This window comes from Lathyrus oleraceus, chromosome 1 (genome assembly GCF_024323335.1).
Source record: "Lathyrus oleraceus cultivar Zhongwan6 chromosome 1, CAAS_Psat_ZW6_1.0, whole genome shotgun sequence".
Taxonomy (NCBI): Eukaryota; Viridiplantae; Streptophyta; class Magnoliopsida; order Fabales; family Fabaceae; genus Lathyrus; species Lathyrus oleraceus.
Genome location: NC_066579.1, coordinates 460,119,472 through 460,138,549, shown reverse-complemented (window position 1 = coordinate 460,138,549; position 19,078 = coordinate 460,119,472). Strand labels below are relative to the sequence as shown.

General features: G+C 35.5%; 3 protein-coding genes and 1 long non-coding RNA gene across 4 annotated transcripts; 1 reads left to right on the top strand and 3 right to left on the bottom strand.

Annotated features, from left to right (window-relative positions):
• Nucleotides 1-314: 314 nt before the first annotated feature.
• On the bottom strand, nt 315-3,878 carry LOC127085485 (uncharacterized). Its single transcript, XR_007789156.1, has 2 exons — nt 827-3,878; nt 315-732 (listed from the first exon to the last, which is right to left on the bottom strand). It is a non-coding gene; the product is annotated as an uncharacterized LOC127085485 (long non-coding RNA).
• An 8,599-nt stretch (nt 3,879-12,477) lies between these two features.
• On the bottom strand, nt 12,478-13,269 carry LOC127085480 (uncharacterized). Its single transcript, XM_051025991.1, has one exon. It carries the CDS (start codon nt 13,033-13,035, stop codon nt 12,592-12,594), a length of 444 nt encoding a protein of 147 aa, XP_050881948.1. The 5' UTR covers nt 13,036-13,269; the 3' UTR covers nt 12,478-12,591.
• Nucleotides 13,270-14,927: 1,658 nt separating this feature from the next.
• On the top strand, nt 14,928-15,452 carry LOC127115318 (uncharacterized). The gene has a single exon (XM_051046898.1). The coding sequence runs from the start codon at nt 14,928-14,930 to the stop codon at nt 15,450-15,452; it is 525 nt and encodes a 174-aa protein (XP_050902855.1).
• A 2,317-nt stretch (nt 15,453-17,769) lies between these two features.
• LOC127115317 (uncharacterized) lies at nt 17,770-18,195 on the bottom strand. Its single transcript, XM_051046897.1, has one exon. The coding sequence runs from the start codon at nt 18,193-18,195 to the stop codon at nt 17,770-17,772; it is 426 nt and encodes a 141-aa protein (XP_050902854.1).
• Between the last annotated feature and the right edge of the window lie 883 nt (nt 18,196-19,078).

Below are 19,078 nucleotides of genomic sequence, written 5' to 3'. Positions count from 1 at the left end.
TTCTTTTTTTTTGTTAAGTCCATAAGTTTGGTCCATTAACCATTTTCCAAATTGATCCATTTTCTAAACATTCATTCAATATCCACGTTTGTCCATATTTCATCTTGATAGACCATTTTCAAAAGCCCATTAACCATTTTCCAAATAATTCCATTTTCATTATCCAAATCATAATCCATAATCCATAATCCATTTAGTTTGATTTTAACACAATCCATTTTTACAATAATCCATTATCCATATCCAATTTAGTTTATCCGTTTAAAACCAATGGCCATTATCCAATCATACCCATATCCATTTGTACAAAAACAAAATTCTGCATTGAAACAAAATTCTGCATTTTTCATAAACAAAATTCTGCATTAAACTTTTAACAAAATTCTGCATTGAAACATTCTGCATTTTCATAAACAAAAATTCTGCATTGCATTTTCATAAACAAAATTCTGCATTAAAGTGCATCCAAAATACAGCAAAAATTCTGCAGCAACACACCAAAACTCTGCATAAAATACAGCAAAAATTCTGCATAAAATACAGCAAAAATTCTGCATTCAAAAACCAAAAATTCTGCATTCCAAAACCAAATTTCTGCATTCCAAAACCAAATTTCTGCATTTAAATACCACCAAAAACCTGCATAAAAGTGAGTCCAAAACGCCAAACAGCCGAGCAAAAAACTATAGCCACAATTCCAAGCCGGTAAACCGCAAAGCAAAACGCAAAATCCTGCATCATAACACAGTAAACATCCTGCTGTCAATAAAGCGTCATTGGTGCACCATCCAAGAACATCGATTGCAAGATATACATTATTACTTACCAGTGAGTTGAAACCAAAGCACTGGCACCCGATGCTACACCATGAAATAATGCTACTACAATCCAAGGCGGTGCAAGAGGGATCAGACCTGCAGCCGTGCTCAAACGAGGCCCTGCGAATCGGTTTTCAGCACAAACGGCAACATCGGTCTAAGGCTAGTTCCGGATCTAGCAGCATAACAATCCTGCACTGCGACAGGGCGAGTCTTGCATCAGGCCACTAAACTTAGCATCGAGCAATAACGGCAACCGACGGGGGCTTGCAATGAATTTGTTTGTGTTGATACAATGTATATTAACCTTGACACTACACCAAACTGAATACGAATCCTGCACCATAGAAAATATCTAAGCAAGTCACAACAAGCCAATGCAGTTCAATTCAAATCAATGAGTTTCAAAATAATATGCAGTGCAGGAAGTTAAGCAACAGTCCAAATCAGTTTGGTTCAATAACAGTTATCCACAGTTGGATCAAAGAACTTAAAGCAAAGGGATTAGAGAGTGAACTTGTGGAAAATTCCACGTGACTTAATTCAAAACTCACCTTCTCATTCACTTAAGTGCCAGCTGGACGAATGAGATTGAACAACCCAGATCCAATTCTCCAATTTGCCCCTTGGATCAAGCCTATATAAGAGGCAATCATTGCCAATCATGGGGTTCGAAAGATTTTTCCCTGATTCCAAAAAGCTTCTGCACTCAATCCTCACCTTCAGTACACGCTCATCCTCCATTGTTGTGGGAGCTTCATCATTCGAAGCTCTACACGGCAGAGCTAAACCACCGCTTCAACCTCCACTTCCACCTCGATTCTTCAACGACGTTCACTGCATCAATCTTCAACCATACTCACAGAAGCTTCAACCACCGTAACAAATTCATGACACCTTCACCATCAACAATCAACATCTCACCAGAATCACTCCAAGAAAGAAACTGAAGAAGAAGAAACAACCGCAAGAATCCATAGGGAAGAAGCAGGAATATAGCGTAAAAGATTCATACGGAAGAGGAAGGATAATCACCTGTGAACATCATTAACAACTTCGGAATACCGGTATCGGTTCAATCTGAACCGGTGACGAACGCCTCCTTGTGGCTGAACGTAAACGGAAGGACCGACGGAAGTCCGACACGGAGAAATCACTCATTATACGCCTCGATTGCTCGCGTACGCCTCTGGATCCAACACCGACGTCTACTTCACTCGGTCATCGTCGGCGCTTCACCGTCAATAAAACCACGTCCATCTTCTTCAGCTCATCCTCGTCGGAATTCACATCGGAGGTATTTATCTTTTCCCTTTAGTTCGGCATAAATTCGCCACCGTATTGTGGAGTCGTTCTTAGAGATCGTGAACCCTAAGCTAGTTGTTTGAGTTGACGCGAATCCTCCGTGTGATTTCGCCTGTGAGAGTTTGGTTTCTTGGAAGGACATCCTCGATTCGGACGGATTATAGAGAGTTAAGGGAAACTATTCCCATGCGTAGGTTCGGTTTGGAATTTCGCCGTATTGACCTGGTTTTGGGGGTGATAGGAGCTCCGCCGTCACCGGCGATGAGCTCCGGCGTGGCGGAGTTGTTTAAACACGCGTTGTTTCCATTTTTCCTTAGAGGAATTTTGTTCACAGGAAGGCGAAGAAGGGATATACATCCCGTTGATGCAGCCTTGGGTTTGGTTGGGCCTTAGGCCCGAGCCTTCGGTATTTCCATGCTGCTTCCGCTATTCATACCCCCTCAGTGTGGGCTTAGCCTTTAGGCCCAGTCTGCTGAATTTCTGAATAATCCATGGCTTGGTTTTTTACAATAGTTAATTAGGTTAACTAGTAATTAGGATTAATTGACGCCAGGTTTAGTTTAGGTAATTAGGTAAGTATGCATTTAGATAATTAGAAATGTTGATTTTAGGATTAAGTATTTAGAATGTTAGAACTAAGCTTAGGAGATATTAGAAGTTTTTGGATTAAATTTCTAGAATTAGTTCAATTAGATTAACTGGAAATATAAAAAACTGATTTTAGAATTAATGAATTTGATTAGAAATTCTGGATTAATTTTAGAGCTAGGATATTATGTTGATTTAGAAATTAATTTTAGATTTAGTTGATTAGATTAGAGATATTAGGAGTAAATAATTTTAGGATTAGAAAAATCTCTTAGGGGTTTTTTTGGAAATAGTAAATTAGTTTAGAATTTAATTGTTTCAAATAGAACTTACCTAGAGTAGAATTCTAATTCAATATTAATCCATAACTGTGAAATGACTATTCTACCCCTAGGCTTAGAAATAATTCAATCTTGCATGCTCCCTTAATTTTAGGACATGTTATCACTTGAGTAAATGAATTTCATGTGGAGTATCAGCTTCTGTTCTGGATTTTTTTCCCTCTTTTGACCCTAGGCTTTGACCTAGTGGTTTGGACTCACTGTTTGTATTATGGATTTCAGGTTCAAAGGCATATTGCCATGATTGGAGTGCCTCATTCATTTAAGCCTGATTATTGGTTGATGTTGGCTAACATTGTGTTGTTTTGTAGGCTTTGAGAACAAATTCACTTGTGCTTGTGCCTTGCTCATTGTCTGATGATGCTTTGACTGTCTGTTTAATATTGACTGTTGGTTGTTTGTCTATACAGTTTAACTGATTATTTTAGATTTTTTCACAGGTACCTAAGTGGCTTTGAGTTCATTTTGAACTTTGCTTTGCTAGCTTGTGGTTGCTTACCACTGAGGTATAATCTTCTGACTTCATGTAGTCTGGAAGACCTGGCCTGTTACTTGGCCAGGCAACTGTCTGAAGTCCTCCTTAAGAGGCGATGTTTGTGATTGTTTACCTTTGTGCCAAGCAGGTGAAGACCTCTATGAGGCAATTGGCGGATCAAAGGGATATGCAATCTATCCCCCGCTATTCTGTTGAGTCGTCCCTCTGCTCACACCACTGTGTTGATGCATTGGGACACAAACCCAAGATCTTGTACAATGTACAGTTGTGTCAGAGTCTTGAGCGTAGAAGGGTTCCCACATTCTGAACCCACGCTCCTTTGTCTGAAGCTCTCCCTGACCAGGGATAAGAGCTGTGAAGTCTCATCTTCACTCACCTTTCATCAGCTTCACCTTGACCCTCAATGTCAAGGTTAAGAGCTAACCTTACCCCGATACAGAGGCTTGTTTGTTGAGGTTGATATGACCCCTCGACTAAAGCCTAGCCCTGATGTTTGAGCCCCTTGTTGGTGTGTTTATTTCATGCTGTATATGTTTGTGTGGTGTGATTGTATCCCCTAGGTTTGCTAGACTCCGCGTAGTCTCGTTTGCATGTCAATTAAGGTAGCACGGTTCCTTCGTATAGGACTTCCTTTCTTGCTTGAGCTTTCCTAAAACACAAACAAACATTATCCCCTCTTAAGGATACGTCAACTCCTTCTACTACAGGTGAGTAAGTCTCCAAAGGTCGAGCATCCGGTAGATTGTGTAGTGACGTTATCCACTTAAAAAACACAAACCAACAGGAATAGTTTAGCCGAACTACGGCAACTCTGATTCTCATGTCCAGATGAGATACGTAGGCACGAGATGCGATGTCTTGTCGAGTTTGACTAACAACTAACACTAATTCTTTTCTCTCGCCCTCGTTGCGATTGAGACCTTCCCTTTCTCTTGCCTTGGTTGCAATCGAGACCCTTCTTCTTCCTGTGTTGGTGTTAGGAGGTGGATGTAAGCCCAGCGATTGGCATTCCACATCCTGTGTCTTGTTGTGTGCTTGGAAGCTGATGTAAGTCCATCGAGTGGCATTCGGGTTCCAGTGTGCGTGTTTTTGGTTCGGATGCTGATGTAAGCCCAGTGATTGGCATTCAGGCTCCTCGTTTGCCTCCTTGTGTGTGTTTTTGGTTCGGATGCTGATGTAAGTCCAGTGATTGGCATTCAGGCTCCTCGTTTGCCTCCTTGTGTGTGTTTTTGGTTCGGATGCTGATGTAAGTCCAGTGATTGGCATTCAGGCTCCACGTTTGCCTTTGCCTGTGTTTGTTTGTGTGCGTGTTAGCCGAGCTACGAATGCTCTGATTCTCCTTCGTCCAAAGGAGATACGTATGCATAGGATGCGACATCCTAGCGAGCATGTGTCGTTTCCCCCGTCCGAACTACTTTGACTCTGATGTCTATGCTTGATAGACTAAGTAGGCCCAGGATGCGATATCCTGCCGAGTCAGTCTTGTTTGCTTCCTGTGTCTCTTTCAGCCGATGTTTGTGTGTGTGTTTGAGCAGTGTTTTTAGCAACCAATTTCCTTCCTATTGTGCGTGGATCCCGTCGAGTACGACGGATGCGTAGGGGTGCTAATACCTTCCCTTCGCATAACCGACTCCCGATCCCATTCTCTTTGGTCGCGAGACCACGTCTTTTCCAGGTTTACTCTGAGCGTTTCCTTTCCCTCTTTTGGGATAAATAACGCACGGTGGCGGCTCTGTTGTTCTTGTTTTCCCGCCGGTTTTTCGCGTAATGCGACACTAACAAAGATGTTTTAGTAGGAATGGATGTTTATTCAACAACAAATAGACTTCAAATTCTCCCCACGGGAATTAAATTCAAACCTTATTCTGGAATATTGAAACTATATTCACTTTTTAAAATCCCTATTGGTTATGAAGAAATCAAGTCCAACCTACTCAAACTCTGCGCAGACATTCATAAAAAATTCCAACATAAAAAACTTTAAGGAAAAATAAAGACTTTTTTGTTCAACTTCCTTTTAATCTAAATGAAGATGTTAATCCAACCAAGGACAATCATCCAAGAATGAGTCCATCAGATTATACATTAGTAAGGGAAGAATGCAACGAGTTTCTGAAACATGGTCTGATAGAACCCACCAAATAAGAATGGGCTTACTAAACATTTTTTGTAGAAAAGAGATCTGAAAAGTTGAGAGGAAAAAAGAGGTTAGTAATTGATTACAAGCGTCTAAATAATTTTCTAAAAGATGGTAAATTTACCATTCCAAAGGTCCTGTCCTTAAATGTTTTCATTAAAGATGCCCATATCTATTCCTAGTTTGATCTTAAGTCAGGATTTTGGCAATTGGGTATCGACCTTGAGGATCGTTACAAAATGACTTTTTGCATTCCTAACGCCCAGTACCAATAGACCGTGTTACCATTTGGACTTAAGGTAGCTTCATCACTTTTTCAAAAGGCCGTGACTATAATTTTTTAGCCCATTCTCAATAGTATCCTAATCTATATTAATGATGTGTTATTGTTCTCAAAAGATTAAAAAAACCCATAAACATTTATTGGGCCAATTCCTTCAAATAGCCAAACAACATGGAATGATACTTTATGAAAAGAAAAGCCAATTAGTCCAAAAAAATGATTTTTTAGGGATGCATTTCTCCCAAGAGAACTATCAACCCCAACCTCATATTGCTCAAGAATTGTTAAACTTTCCTGATGAAGATCTCAGAGTTAAACAAATTGAGAAATTTCTTGTTAATATTAATCATATCAGAGACTTCCTACCAAAACTGGCGAGATACATGAGTCCTCTATCCCAAATGCTGAAGAACCCCCCCCCCCCCCACCATAGGGAACAAGGCAAATTGAAGCAATAAGAGCTTTGAAAAAGACTGCACAAACTCCACGTGCCTTAAAAATTTCAGGGAATGGTAAAAGAATCTTACAAACTGATGTCAGTGGTCATTATTAAGAAGCCTTCGTAATATAGGAAAGTGATGAAATAAAATATTAGTGTGGTCATGCTAGCGGCCAGTTCAAAAAAGTTGGAAAACATTACCATACCACTTATAAGGAAGCTCTTGCAGTTAAGATGGGTATCCAAAAGTTTGACTTTTGTAACACCCGAGACCGAAGAGGGAGGAAAGTGGTTACATGTAACACCCGAGGGAGAAGGAGTGGTTGTCAGTGTATGAGGCAAGACAATGAGACACTCCTAGCAGCTTCTAGGGAAAACCGATTTCACATCGAAATGAGAGGGATCCTGAGGAAGTGCAGGTATGGGATTGCATGGTTGAAGGAAGTCTTATAAGGATTAATTTGTATTACCTGTACGAACAATATGCATCTTCGTTTCGATAACCTAACATATAAGAACTCCATAGTTAAGTGTGCTTGACTTGGAGTAGTATTTGGATGAGTCACCTTTTAGGAAGTTTCTTGGAAAGCGTGTGAGTAAGGACAAAACATACTGAAAAGACCCGTGTTGGTTTGTGGGGTCAGTCGATAATCCTGAAAGCAGTCTAGGGTGTTACAAGTGGTATCAAATCCATACCTCTCCCAATACGATGTGGTTCGGGGACGAACCAAGCGGAAGCTGGTGGGCATGTAACACCTGAGGCAGAAGAGGGTGGAGAGTGGTTACATGTAACACCCGAGGGCGAGGGAGTGGTTGTCGGTGCACGAGGCATGATAATGAGACACTTCTAGCAGCTTCTAGCGAAAAACCGAATTCACATCGGAATGAGAGGGATCCTGAGGTTGTGCAGGTATGAGACTGCATGGTTGAAGGAAGTCTTATAAGGATTAATTTGTACTACCTATACCAACAAGACGCATCTTTTTTTTCGGTAGCCTAACATATAAGAACTTCATAGTTAAACGTGCTTGACTTGGAGTAGTATTTGGATGAGTGACCTTCTGGGACGTTTCTCGGAAAGTGTGTGAGTAAGGATAAAGCATGTTGAAAAGACCCATGTTGGTTTGTGGGGTCAGTCGATAATCCTAAAAGCAGAGGTGTTACAACTTTCACCTGAGAGGCCATCAGTTTGAAGTCTAGATAGATAATTCCTCTTTTCATAAGATCCTCGAATTCAAAAATTAGATGCCTCCTGATCCTCAAACGCTTAGGCTCAAAGATTGGTTTTCATATATGGTTTTATTATAAGACATATCAAAGGAACTCAAAATGTGATCCCTGATTTACTTTCTAGGCCTATGAAGCCCATCCAAATCATTACCACCAAACATAATTTTCCCTGATTCTTATGGTCAAACCCTTACCAGCCCATGCATCCAAGACTAAGAATCTTCATTTGGGGGGTAGACTTATTCTTCTCACCATCCAAAATTAAAGACTATGCATGAAATAATCTCTTTTTATTTCATGACTAAGATTATAAGAAGGACACTCCCATATCATATCCCTTACTTCCCATACACACCTTTTCTTCTACCATTCATAATAAACCCAAATTTCAAATTTACAAAAAAATTATTTATGGTATCTTTGGTGTCCAACTAGTCTATATGTTAGGCTTGTTCTTGTCCCAATTGAAGTCACACATAACCACATAATGGATTCGAAGAACCACATGTCTTTAATCTGGACTGCTCTTGAAAGGTATTCTCCATTGGAATGGTGGACAAAATAATTAAAACAAGTCCTAGACGGAGTAAAGGAAATAACATTAGCCTTAGAAGCTATTGGCAAATTCAAGACAATTTTCTTCCTACACCGGCCATATCAGATAAACCATATATCTAAGCTTCTCATCTGTAAGAATTATGTTGATCTACAGAAAACTATTGATGATTATCCTCCAAATTTTAAAGTTACAAGGGAATTAATGGATTGTGTCAATTTCATCAATCTCTATGATTCTAAATAAATCAAAGCAGATTCTACCTGCATAAGTCACAAAAAAATTGTAGAAAGCTCGGGTCAGGCTTCACAGCAAAGACAAAATTCTCCAATGGAAGTTGAGCCATCTAAACTTTGTGTGGTATAAACCCTAAGGATAATGGAGGATGGCATGTGGCAGCATGAGTATCCTCCTGATTCGAGTTACTTTTCAGAAGACTACTTATCCAATCAGAATATGTCTCCAAGTCATAAGCCCATCTTTAAAGATTAATTGGACAAGTGTCCCTTATATGTCACAAGCAGGTTTATGAATAGTGGTTTTTCATCTTTTTGTGTAATAATACTACAATAATGTATCCATAAGTGATAAGTGTGTCAGGCTTTTGAAAAAAGGCATTCCTATAGTATTAAATATGCCATGCTTGTAAATAGTGTTTTTTCCCTTATATGTATCTCCTTGGCTATAAAAGGCGAACTCTTGTAACATATTTTTCACAAGCAATCACAAACAAATCTTCTTGTGTGCTTAAGAACAAGCAATCACAAATAAATCTTCTTGTGTGCTTAAGCACACAAGAATATTTATTTGTGATTTTTTGTGAAAAATATGTTACAAGAGCTCTCCTTTTATAGCCAGGAGGTACATATAGGACAAAACAACACTATTTATAAGCATGGCATCTTTAATACTATATGAATTCTTTTTTTCAAAGGTCTGACACACTTATCACTTATGGATGCATAATTGTATTATTATTACACAAAAAGACGAAAAACCACTATTCATAAACATGCTTGTGACATATAAGGGGCATTTTTCCAATTAGTTTTTAAAGATGGGCTCATGACTTGGAGACATATTTTTATCAGATAAGTAATCTTCTGAAAAGTAACTCGGATAAGGAGGATACTCATACTGCCACATGTCATTCTCCATTTTTCTTAGGGTTTCTACCACACGACGTTCCGATGGCTTATCTTCCATTGGAGATTTTTGTCTTTGCTGCGAAGCCTGACCCGAGCTTTCTGCAATTTTTATGTGACTTATGCAGGTAGTATAAACTTTGATTTCTTTAGGATCATGGAGATTGATGAAATTAACATAATCCATTAATTCCCTTGTTACTTTAAAACTTGGAGGATAATTATTAATAGTTTCCCATAGATCAACATAATTATTACAGATGAGAAACTTAGATATGTGATCTATCTGATATGGCTGGTGTAGGAAGAAAACTGTCTTGAGTTTCCCAATAGCTTATGAGGCTAATCTGTTTTCCTTGACTCCGTCTAGGACTTGTTTTAATTGTTTTCTCCACCATTTCAACGGAGAATACCATTCAAGAGCAGTCCAGATTAAAGACATGTGGTTCTTCAGATCCATTATGTGGTTATGTACGACTTCAGTTAGGACATGAACATCTATAACACATAGGCTGGTTGCAAACCAAAGATACCATAAATGATTTTTTTTTTTGTAAATTTGAAATTTGGGTTTATTATGAATGGTAGAAGAAAATGTGTGTCTGGGAAGCAAGGGGTCTGATATGGGAGTTTTCTTCTTATAATCTTAGTCATGAATAAAAAAAGATTATTTCTGGCATAAATTTTGAGTTTGGATGGTGAGAAGGACAAATCTACCCCCAGAGGAAGATTCTTAGTGTTGGATGCATGGGCTGGTAAGGGTTTGACCATAAGAATCAGAGGAAAATTGTGCTTGGTGGTAATGATCTGGATGGGCTTCATAGGTATAAAAAGTAAATCAAGGATCATATCTTGAGTTCCTTTGACATGTCTTACAATAAAATCATATATGAAAAACCAATCTTTGAGCCTAAGAGTTTGAGGATTAAGAGGCATCTTATTTTTGAATTCGAGGATCTTATGAAAATAGGAATTATCCATATGGACTTCAAACTGATGGACTCTCAGGTGAAAGTCAAACTTTTAGATACCCATCTTAACTGCAAGAGCTTCCTTATAAGTGGTATGGTAATGTTTTTCAACTTATTTGAATTGACTGCTAGCATGACCACAATAATACTTTATTCCATCAATCTCCTCTATTAAGACGGCTCCCCAATAATGAACACTGGCATCAGTTTGTAAGATTATTTTACCATTCCCCAATATTTTTAAGGCAGGTGGAGTTTGTGCGATCTTCTTCAAAGCTCTTACTGCTTCAGTTTACCTTGTTCCCCAATGGTGGTGGTTTTTTCTTCAGCATTTGGGATAAAGTACTCGAATGTATTTGGGCCGTTTTTTAACAAAATCGCACAGTTCATTTCGATTTACGGTTTGCATTTTGCAAACTGAACCAAATCGAATCAAACCGCATTATGTTAAAACTCAAACTTCACTTAACCCACATCCAATGCATACTTAAACTTATAATGCATTAGTCTTAAGATTACGAATAATTTCTTCTTCCTCACACTTAGGATTTAAGTTTCAACATTCTCAAATCTCTTCTATCAGTATCACGTCTTCTTTGCTAGGTACATCTCACCGCTTCTTGTCTAATCACTACTATATTATATTCTTTCTCTTTCATCTTCTCATTTTTATGTTACTGTTCAATCTTTCAATTTCATTTTTATCACACCTCTTCTTCTCTAATCTCTCATCTCTTATGTTCTTTCCTTTTCATCTTCACTAATCTCTTGTATCCTCTATTTTTTTGTTTCATTATAATATTTTTGATATTGTTTTATGCTATTACTTTATGTTTATTTATTCCACTTTTGTCTAATATAATTTTTATATATTAAATAAGAAGTTGTTGTCCAAATATGATATGTTTTGTTGTTATTTGATAATGTATGAATTATTAAACACAAAGTTATGTTATCCTCTATATGTGTATCTATGGTTCAATAAATTTTTTGTAAAAACCAAACCGAGCCAAACCGCATTAGTTTGGTTTGGTAAGATTTGGTTTTATTTCTAAGAGCCAACTGAACCAAACCAAACCACACACTTTTTTTTCTTGCGATTTAGATGATTTTTAACTTCAAAACCGTCCAAACCACATCACGAACACCTCTACGTCCTAGATGAAATGTGGTTAGAACAATCCTTATGACACCATTTTCATAATGGAGATAGCTCAAATATAGGTGAACTATTTTGTAGAAGACATGTTGATTTTTCCTTCCATGGAGAGAGAGGATTAGCCTAACCACTCCAAAATGTAAAGTTGTGTATCGTTCTGATTTCCACTGATTTATTTATGAGACTCTAAGAAATCTCTAAATCTATATATTGCTCTTGGTTTGTAACTCTCAGACTACCTTGGTCAAGTCGGGAAGACTGAACATACTCTTCCATATGATGATGATTTGTAGAGATTATGCTTTTGATGACTCTGGTAATTGTTTTATTCTTTTTTGAAGATATTATAAAGACTTAAAAGGAGATGTACTATTTCAGCAATTTGGCATCTTCTGGAACATAAGAATACTCAACAATATTTTTTATTTTGTGGGTATCAGTCATTTTATGGAGTTTAGAAAGTGATAGGGAAGAGATGACAATAATAGGTTAAGTGTTTAGGTGTGGCGTTTCCATGATTAAGTAATTTTCTCTTTACTCACTTTCTTTATTATATTCACACCATATACACCATTTCTCTCTTCGAGACTCTGATACCATATTTATCACTTATGAATACATAATTGTAGTATTATATTCATACCATATGCACCTCAGATATAATTTATGAATACATAATTGTAGTAATATATTGATACCATATTCACCTCACATATAATAAAATATCTAATTGAATATCTAAACATTTAAGTTGTGATTGTATTGGCGGTGGAGAATCAATCCAAAGTAGAATTAAATTAAATTAAATCAAAAATTGTTATCACCAGAAAGGTTCCAACTTAAGACCTAAAGAAAAATACACCCAAGTCTCAAACCTTCCCCATTATATCTATCCTAAAGTCTAAGAACAGTGAATCTGTTTTCCTTTTCATTTTTAGTTCATCCTCTTCATTTTCATCCACCATCTCAATTTAAGATTTAATTCCATACTTTTCCAAAACAACAAAACTAAGCCAGAATTACTTTTATTTTTCTTCTATTGAATTAGATCCCATCAATTATCATGACATATAGATGATAGATAATAAATACATAAATATATTTAGCAGATGCATCAAACACATCAAGATGGATGAACCTTTCCGGAAGAAATTCCTTTCCAAGCCGATTTCATAGAAGAAGTAGCTGAATTCAAAGCAGCTTCCATATACTTCTTAGAAGCAATAGCAGCACTTTTCTCCATCAAATTCCCCATCTTCCTTGCTTTCTCAGCCGTTTGAACTAAACTCTCAACTTCATCTCTTGAAATCCTCTCCATCTCTTCTTCGAACCTTCTGAATTCATCCATGGCACTTTCCATCACCGAATCAAGATGCTCCTCGGCTTCTTGCATAGCGTGTTCCGTTTCTTCGAGTTCCGTTTCTTGTTCGAGCTCAGCGGCTGCCCATGCTTTGTAGGATTCGATCTCGAAGAGCTTCATGAGATCTTCGATTGTGGAGGGATCGAAGGTTTTGTCGAGTAAAGATTGGTCAGAGAGGAAGGTGAATTGAGAAAGAAGAGCTTCCATTTTTGGTTACTCAATTGAATTCAGATCTAGTTTGGTTCAGTTTCAGTGGAAGAAAGGGTGAAGTGTGTGGAATGTTATAAAAGATATTATGGATACTGTATTAGACCATTAATTTATAGCTATATTTTATTCAATATTGAAATATCCATAGTATATTCATTAAGTTCTTAGAGGTAATAAGTAAAACTTGTAACATATATAAAAAATAAATTCAATTAAATATTTGTCAGAGGAGAAAATGTAGAATTTCATTTAAAATCAAATTGTAATAATGAAAATTATAAAGCAAAAATTAGTAACAAAAATTAAATATAGTTTTTGTTTTTAAAAATAAATCACAATTTATTTTAGGCTCGATAAATGTTTTATTTATTTTATTCTTATAAATATATATTAATTTGTTTTTAGTCTTTCATTTTTTTTTTCAGTTTTTATTAAATTTTTTATAATATACTTAATTTCTATGTGTAATATTCATTTTCATCGTTTGATATTTTAGAGATTAAAACAAAATAAAAATTAATTTTTTTTTGATAAATTTGCAACAAAAACAAAGAAATTAATTACTGTCAGTGTAAAAAAATTTATACCGTCGATTCATCATCTCTCATTTATATTATTTTATAGATTTTTAATATTTAACGTCTATGATTAACTGACGGTATAAAAGTGTATTTCTATTAAATTCAATTTTAAATTATCAAGACCCTCTTCTCTCTTCTAAGAATCATTTAACACTAAAAAGAATTAAGAAAATACTATAAGAATTCAATTTACTTTGCAAAAGGAGAACAATGATTTTATTTTATTTTTGCTGGTTATCATTGGACTTAATTTTATGTTTTGGTTTTTTTACCTTTTTCTAAGACATAGTCTTGATTTACTTTGATGAACTAACCGTTGCATGAAGAATAACCTAATTTTGTTGTGAAAAGTACTTGAATGGAACCGTTGAAGTTGATTTTGAACTTACTTACACTGAAAAGTTAGGAATCAATAACCTTTTAATTTTATCTATGATGTAGATAAGGTTTGGAGGATGGTTTTTCTTATCTAACTCATAATTGAGGAGGAATCTTAATAAATAGTGGGAGAGTGGGCCCATTGCTTAGAAATTTTTATGTTAGTAACAAATTTCTCAAAACATGGATAGATGGAATCATGAAATTGTGGACTTTTTGTATCTTTTGGTAAAATAATGGCGTTCACGTTGATTAAGAGACATATAGCTATGGAAAAAACGACACTGCCCGTTTATGTGTCAGGGTCTGGTCTATGTTGTGTGAACTTAACCTAATGGACAAATGAATTCATAATGGATTTTTCTAATGTCCCTGGTATGGTTCTTAAGCATCAAAATTTTTTTAAAATGTCTTTCATGTTTTTTTTTTAATATGTATCTCCTGAATGCATCTAGTGCACATTTAACGTAGATTATTTTGAGTGACGTTTTATATATTGAGTTTTTTTTTAATCCAAATATATATCTCCGGAATATTTTAAAAAAATATTCATAACTCATCAATTTAGTAGAAATTTCAGAGATGCATCTAATGCATATTTAATGAAGATCATTTATTTCAAATTGCATCGTTCACATTAATCTTATTTTCTTGACTGAAAAATGAGTGTTTTTTTTGAAAATGTATCTCCCGAATGTGTATGAACTATTCCGGAAATGCATTTTCGATATCAGTCTGTGTTCATTTTCCAGCTCTATTTTCAGCAGTCGTTTATTTACTATTTTGTGGTAATTATTTTCATTAGATATGGTGCACCCCGATATTTCCCCCCAACAAGTTGTGTCTCTGAATGTTCAATGTGTTATTGTGAATGCGGTAGATGTTTGTAACCAATTTAAAAATGAGCAAGAGTTTAAATGTCGTGATTAAATGCTTCAATGGATTCGTATGAAGGCCTCCAAACAAGGATTCAGTGTGGTTATCGGAAGGTCCAATAATGGTTCAGATAGAAGATGTGCTTTTATGACAATGACATGCGAAAGAATCTGGAAATATAGAACTACACATTGGAATTTTAGAAGAGACGATATTGGTTCAAGAAAATATGAGTGTCTCTTTAAGGTGTGTGGTTACATGTTTGCTAATAAAAACTGGAGATTTAATCTCATACGTGATTTGCATAACCATGATTTGTGTGAAACGTTAGCCGACCATCCAATTGTGTGCCGGCTCTTGCCGGAAGAGAAGGAATGCGTTGCTGACATGACATTGAATTTGGTTCAATCGGAAAATATACTTGCAACATTGAAAAGGAAAAGATCTGAAAATATATCAAATATCAAGCAAGTGTATAATATTCGATGTCAAACTAACAATACGCTTAGAGGGGATAGAACTAAAATGCAACAATTCTTGAAACTGTTGGATGATAATAGTTACGTGTCTAGGTATTGAATGTGCAAGGATGTAGTTACTGTTAGAGATATATTTTTGATGTATCCTGATTCCATAAAGTTGTTCAACATGTTTCCTACTGTGCACATTCTTGATTCAACATACAAGACCAACAAGTATAGACTTCCATTGTTGGAGACGGTTGGTGTTACCTCGACTGAGAAGATATATTATGTCGGGTTTGTATTTTTAGAGAGCAAGAGAGAGGAGAATGTTACTTGGGCCTTAGAGGTGTGTCGGGAAATGTTGAAAAGCCAAGTTGAGATGCCTAAAGTCACAGTTACCGACCACGACACCACCTTGATGAATTTAGTTGCAAAGATATTTCATACTTCTTACACATTACTTTGTAGGTATCACATAACAAAGAATCCGAGAAGTCAGGTTAAACACGCGGCAGGGACGAAACAGATAGAGTACGAAGATGGAAAAATTGTGAAGGCGGGTGTGGTTGTGGAAAAAATAATGGATGCATGGAATCGTATAGTAAATTCTTCCACAAAAGAATTATATATCGATTTCGTTATGCATTTCAAAAAAGTGTGTGAAAAATATCCTGATTTGTTGAAATATGTTGAATGCACGACTCTTGATCAGATGAATGAGAAGATTGTTTGTGCTTTGACTGATAAGGTTAGACACCTTAAAAATACAACAGCCAATCGAGTTGAGTATGCCCATGCTATAGTGAAGAATTGGTTGGGAAATAGTAAGGGTGATTTGTGTAGAGATTGGGACTCAGTGAACCGAATGATTCATAACCAGTATAATGAGATATATACATCATTTGGTCGGAGCATCATAGTTTTGGAACACAGATTTAAAGACAACAATCTTTATTCTTAGTTGGTCGGAAACATATCTCGAGTAGGTTTGAATTATATTTTTCACGAGGCTAAACGAGATGATAATGTAGACTACGGTAGCTCAAAGTGTGGATGCACAATTGTGAAAACATATGGTCTCCCATGTACTTGCGTTATTACAAAAAAGGTGAAACTTGGTAGCCGGATATGATTGGATAAGGTTTGCACTCATTGGAAGAGACTTAGGTTTGATGATGATGGTGACATGAAAGACGGTAAATCGAATATCTCTATTTTTACCGAATGGGAAGTGATACAAGAGAGATTTTTGAAATTCGATGACAACATGAAACTCCACATCAAAGAACAATTGAGGAAGATTGCTTATCCGGAATCCACCGGCTTGAAACCATCCTTTCAACCGGTAAAAACAAAAGGTGCTCCAAAGAAGCTCAAGCCTACATCGAGTGACAACTCAATAGTGCAGTCTTCTTCGTATTTTGAACATGTTGACAAATTTTTTCCGGACTCACCAACTCCAAAATCTCAAAAAAGTGTTCATACAGAATCATACAAGAATGAAGTACTCATAAAGAATCATACACACGATTGTATGGAAAGAAAGAACACGTTCCAAAAATGTATTTACGGAAATATATCGGAGATGCATCTCCGGAATTAAATAAACCCAACTTATAAGGCGTTACTCAGACTGGCTTATTTTAAGTGTGTATTGGACGCGTTCAGAGATGCATTTCTGATAAATTGAGGGACATTTTTGTATTTTCTCGTGGTGTATAAGAAACATATAGGGTGCATTAATAAATCCTCATTTACAATTATGTCATTCTACTCATATGTTAAACAATGGGTCTCACTGTCCAATTTGACATAATTTGTTGTTTTATTTGACACATTAGTAAACATGAACTTCAAATTTAGTGATGGAGAAGATATCTCAAAATTTTAAAAAATGAGAAATGTTAGAGAAAAATCAAATAATTAAATCAAACATTGTTAATATTTGTGAACTATTCTAGTTATAAAATACTATAAAATATATTTATAATTATATCATATATCAAACATAGGAGAAAAATAAGATGGTATCACTTGTTTGTTTCAAAGGAATTGATGTATATTTACATGAATCAAATAAGAGTATTTATACTACTAAAAATACAATTATTATATTAATATAATAATTGGCATTTACTATTTTAAGTTTGACATATTAAACATCTACAATAATTGACATTAATATTTTAAGTTTGACATTAAGATATATATTTATAAATAATAATAAATAATCATCTTATTTATTATAACATTTCCCCTTTGAAATATCTATCACGGTGTTCCATTAAAGTATTGTAGAGGGGAATCTTATGAGAACATATGTTGCCTCGTTAAAAACGTTATTAGAAAAAATCCATTGGGATAAAAACCTTAATAAGGGAAAAAGAGTACAACATGATGTTTCCCCTCAACATAACACATTTAGTTCTTCTTTACTGATCTCGAAGGTGACTCATTTTAATATTTTGTATGTGCTTCTTGAAAACTGATATAGGGAGTGCCCTTGTGTAGAGATCTTCCACATTATCATTTGAACGCATATATTGAATATCAACCTCTTTGTTTTTTTTTCCGAGTGTTTGTGTGAATGAGAAGAACTTTGGAGTGATATGCTCGATTTTGTCAATTTTGATGTAATATTCTTTTATTTGGGTAACACATACAACATTATCTTCATACAAAATTGTTGGATTATTATCAATTGATAAACCATGCGCTCCTTGGATATCTTGAGTTACCAACCATAACCATTTACACTTTTTGGTTGCTTCATAAAGGGCAACTACTTCAACACGATTTGAAGAAGTTTCCGCAAGTGTTTGCTTTTGAGACCCCCCATTATATTGTAGTGTTACCATATGTAAATATATATCCAATATGTTATTTAGCATTATGTGGATCAGACAAATATCATGCATCTGCATAACCAAGTAAAATTGGTTTTATATTGTTAGAATAAAACAGACCAATGTCAGATGTACCTCGGAGGTATTGAAATATATGCTTTATTCATTTCCAATATCTTTTTGTAGGACATGAATTGAATCTTGCTAATAAATTTGTTGCAAAAGCTATATCAGGTATTGTACAATTAACAAGGTACATGAGTGTCGCAATGGCACTGAAGTATGATACTTTAGAGCCAAGATTTTCTTCATTATTTTCCTTAGGTCTAAATGGATCATTTTCAACATTAAGTGTTATATCCATAATTGGAGTACTCAAAGGGTTTTCTTTGTCCATGTTAAACCTTTTCAATACCATTTATGTATAATTTAATTGATGTATCAATATACCATTTTTAGTATACTCAATTTGTAAACCAAAACATAACCTAGTTTTTTCCAAATCTTTCATTTCAAATTCTTTGGTTTAGTAATTTTTTGCTTCGCTAATTTCTCTATTAGTTTTAATGATATTTAAATCATCAACATGCGACAATTGTTACAAAATCGAATATTGCTTTTCATATAAAAACACAAGAGCAAATAATATTATTCTCATAGCATTCTTTAAGAAAATATCCACTTAGCCTATTATACCACATGCGCCCAGATTGCTTAAACCAATACAATGATTTTTACAACTTAATTACACACATTTCTCTAGATTTTAATGTCTCAAGTATTTTAAATCCTTCTGGGATTTTCATGTATATATCAGTATCAAGTGATCCATATAAATAAGGAGTAACAACATCCATAAGATACATATCAAGATTATTGAATACTAATAAACCAA

Bases quoted from the DNA above. Each gene is read 5' to 3' on its own strand.
- LOC127085480 (XM_051025991.1), bottom strand. From the start codon at position 13,035: ATGGAAGCTCTTCTTTCTCAATTCACCTTCCTCTCTGACCAATCTTTA.
- LOC127115318 (XM_051046898.1), top strand. From the start codon at position 14,928: ATGCTTCAATGGATTCGTATGAAGGCCTCCAAACAAGGATTCAGTGTG.
- LOC127115317 (XM_051046897.1), bottom strand. From the start codon at position 18,195: ATGGTAACACTACAATATAATGGGGGGTCTCAAAAGCAAACACTTGCG.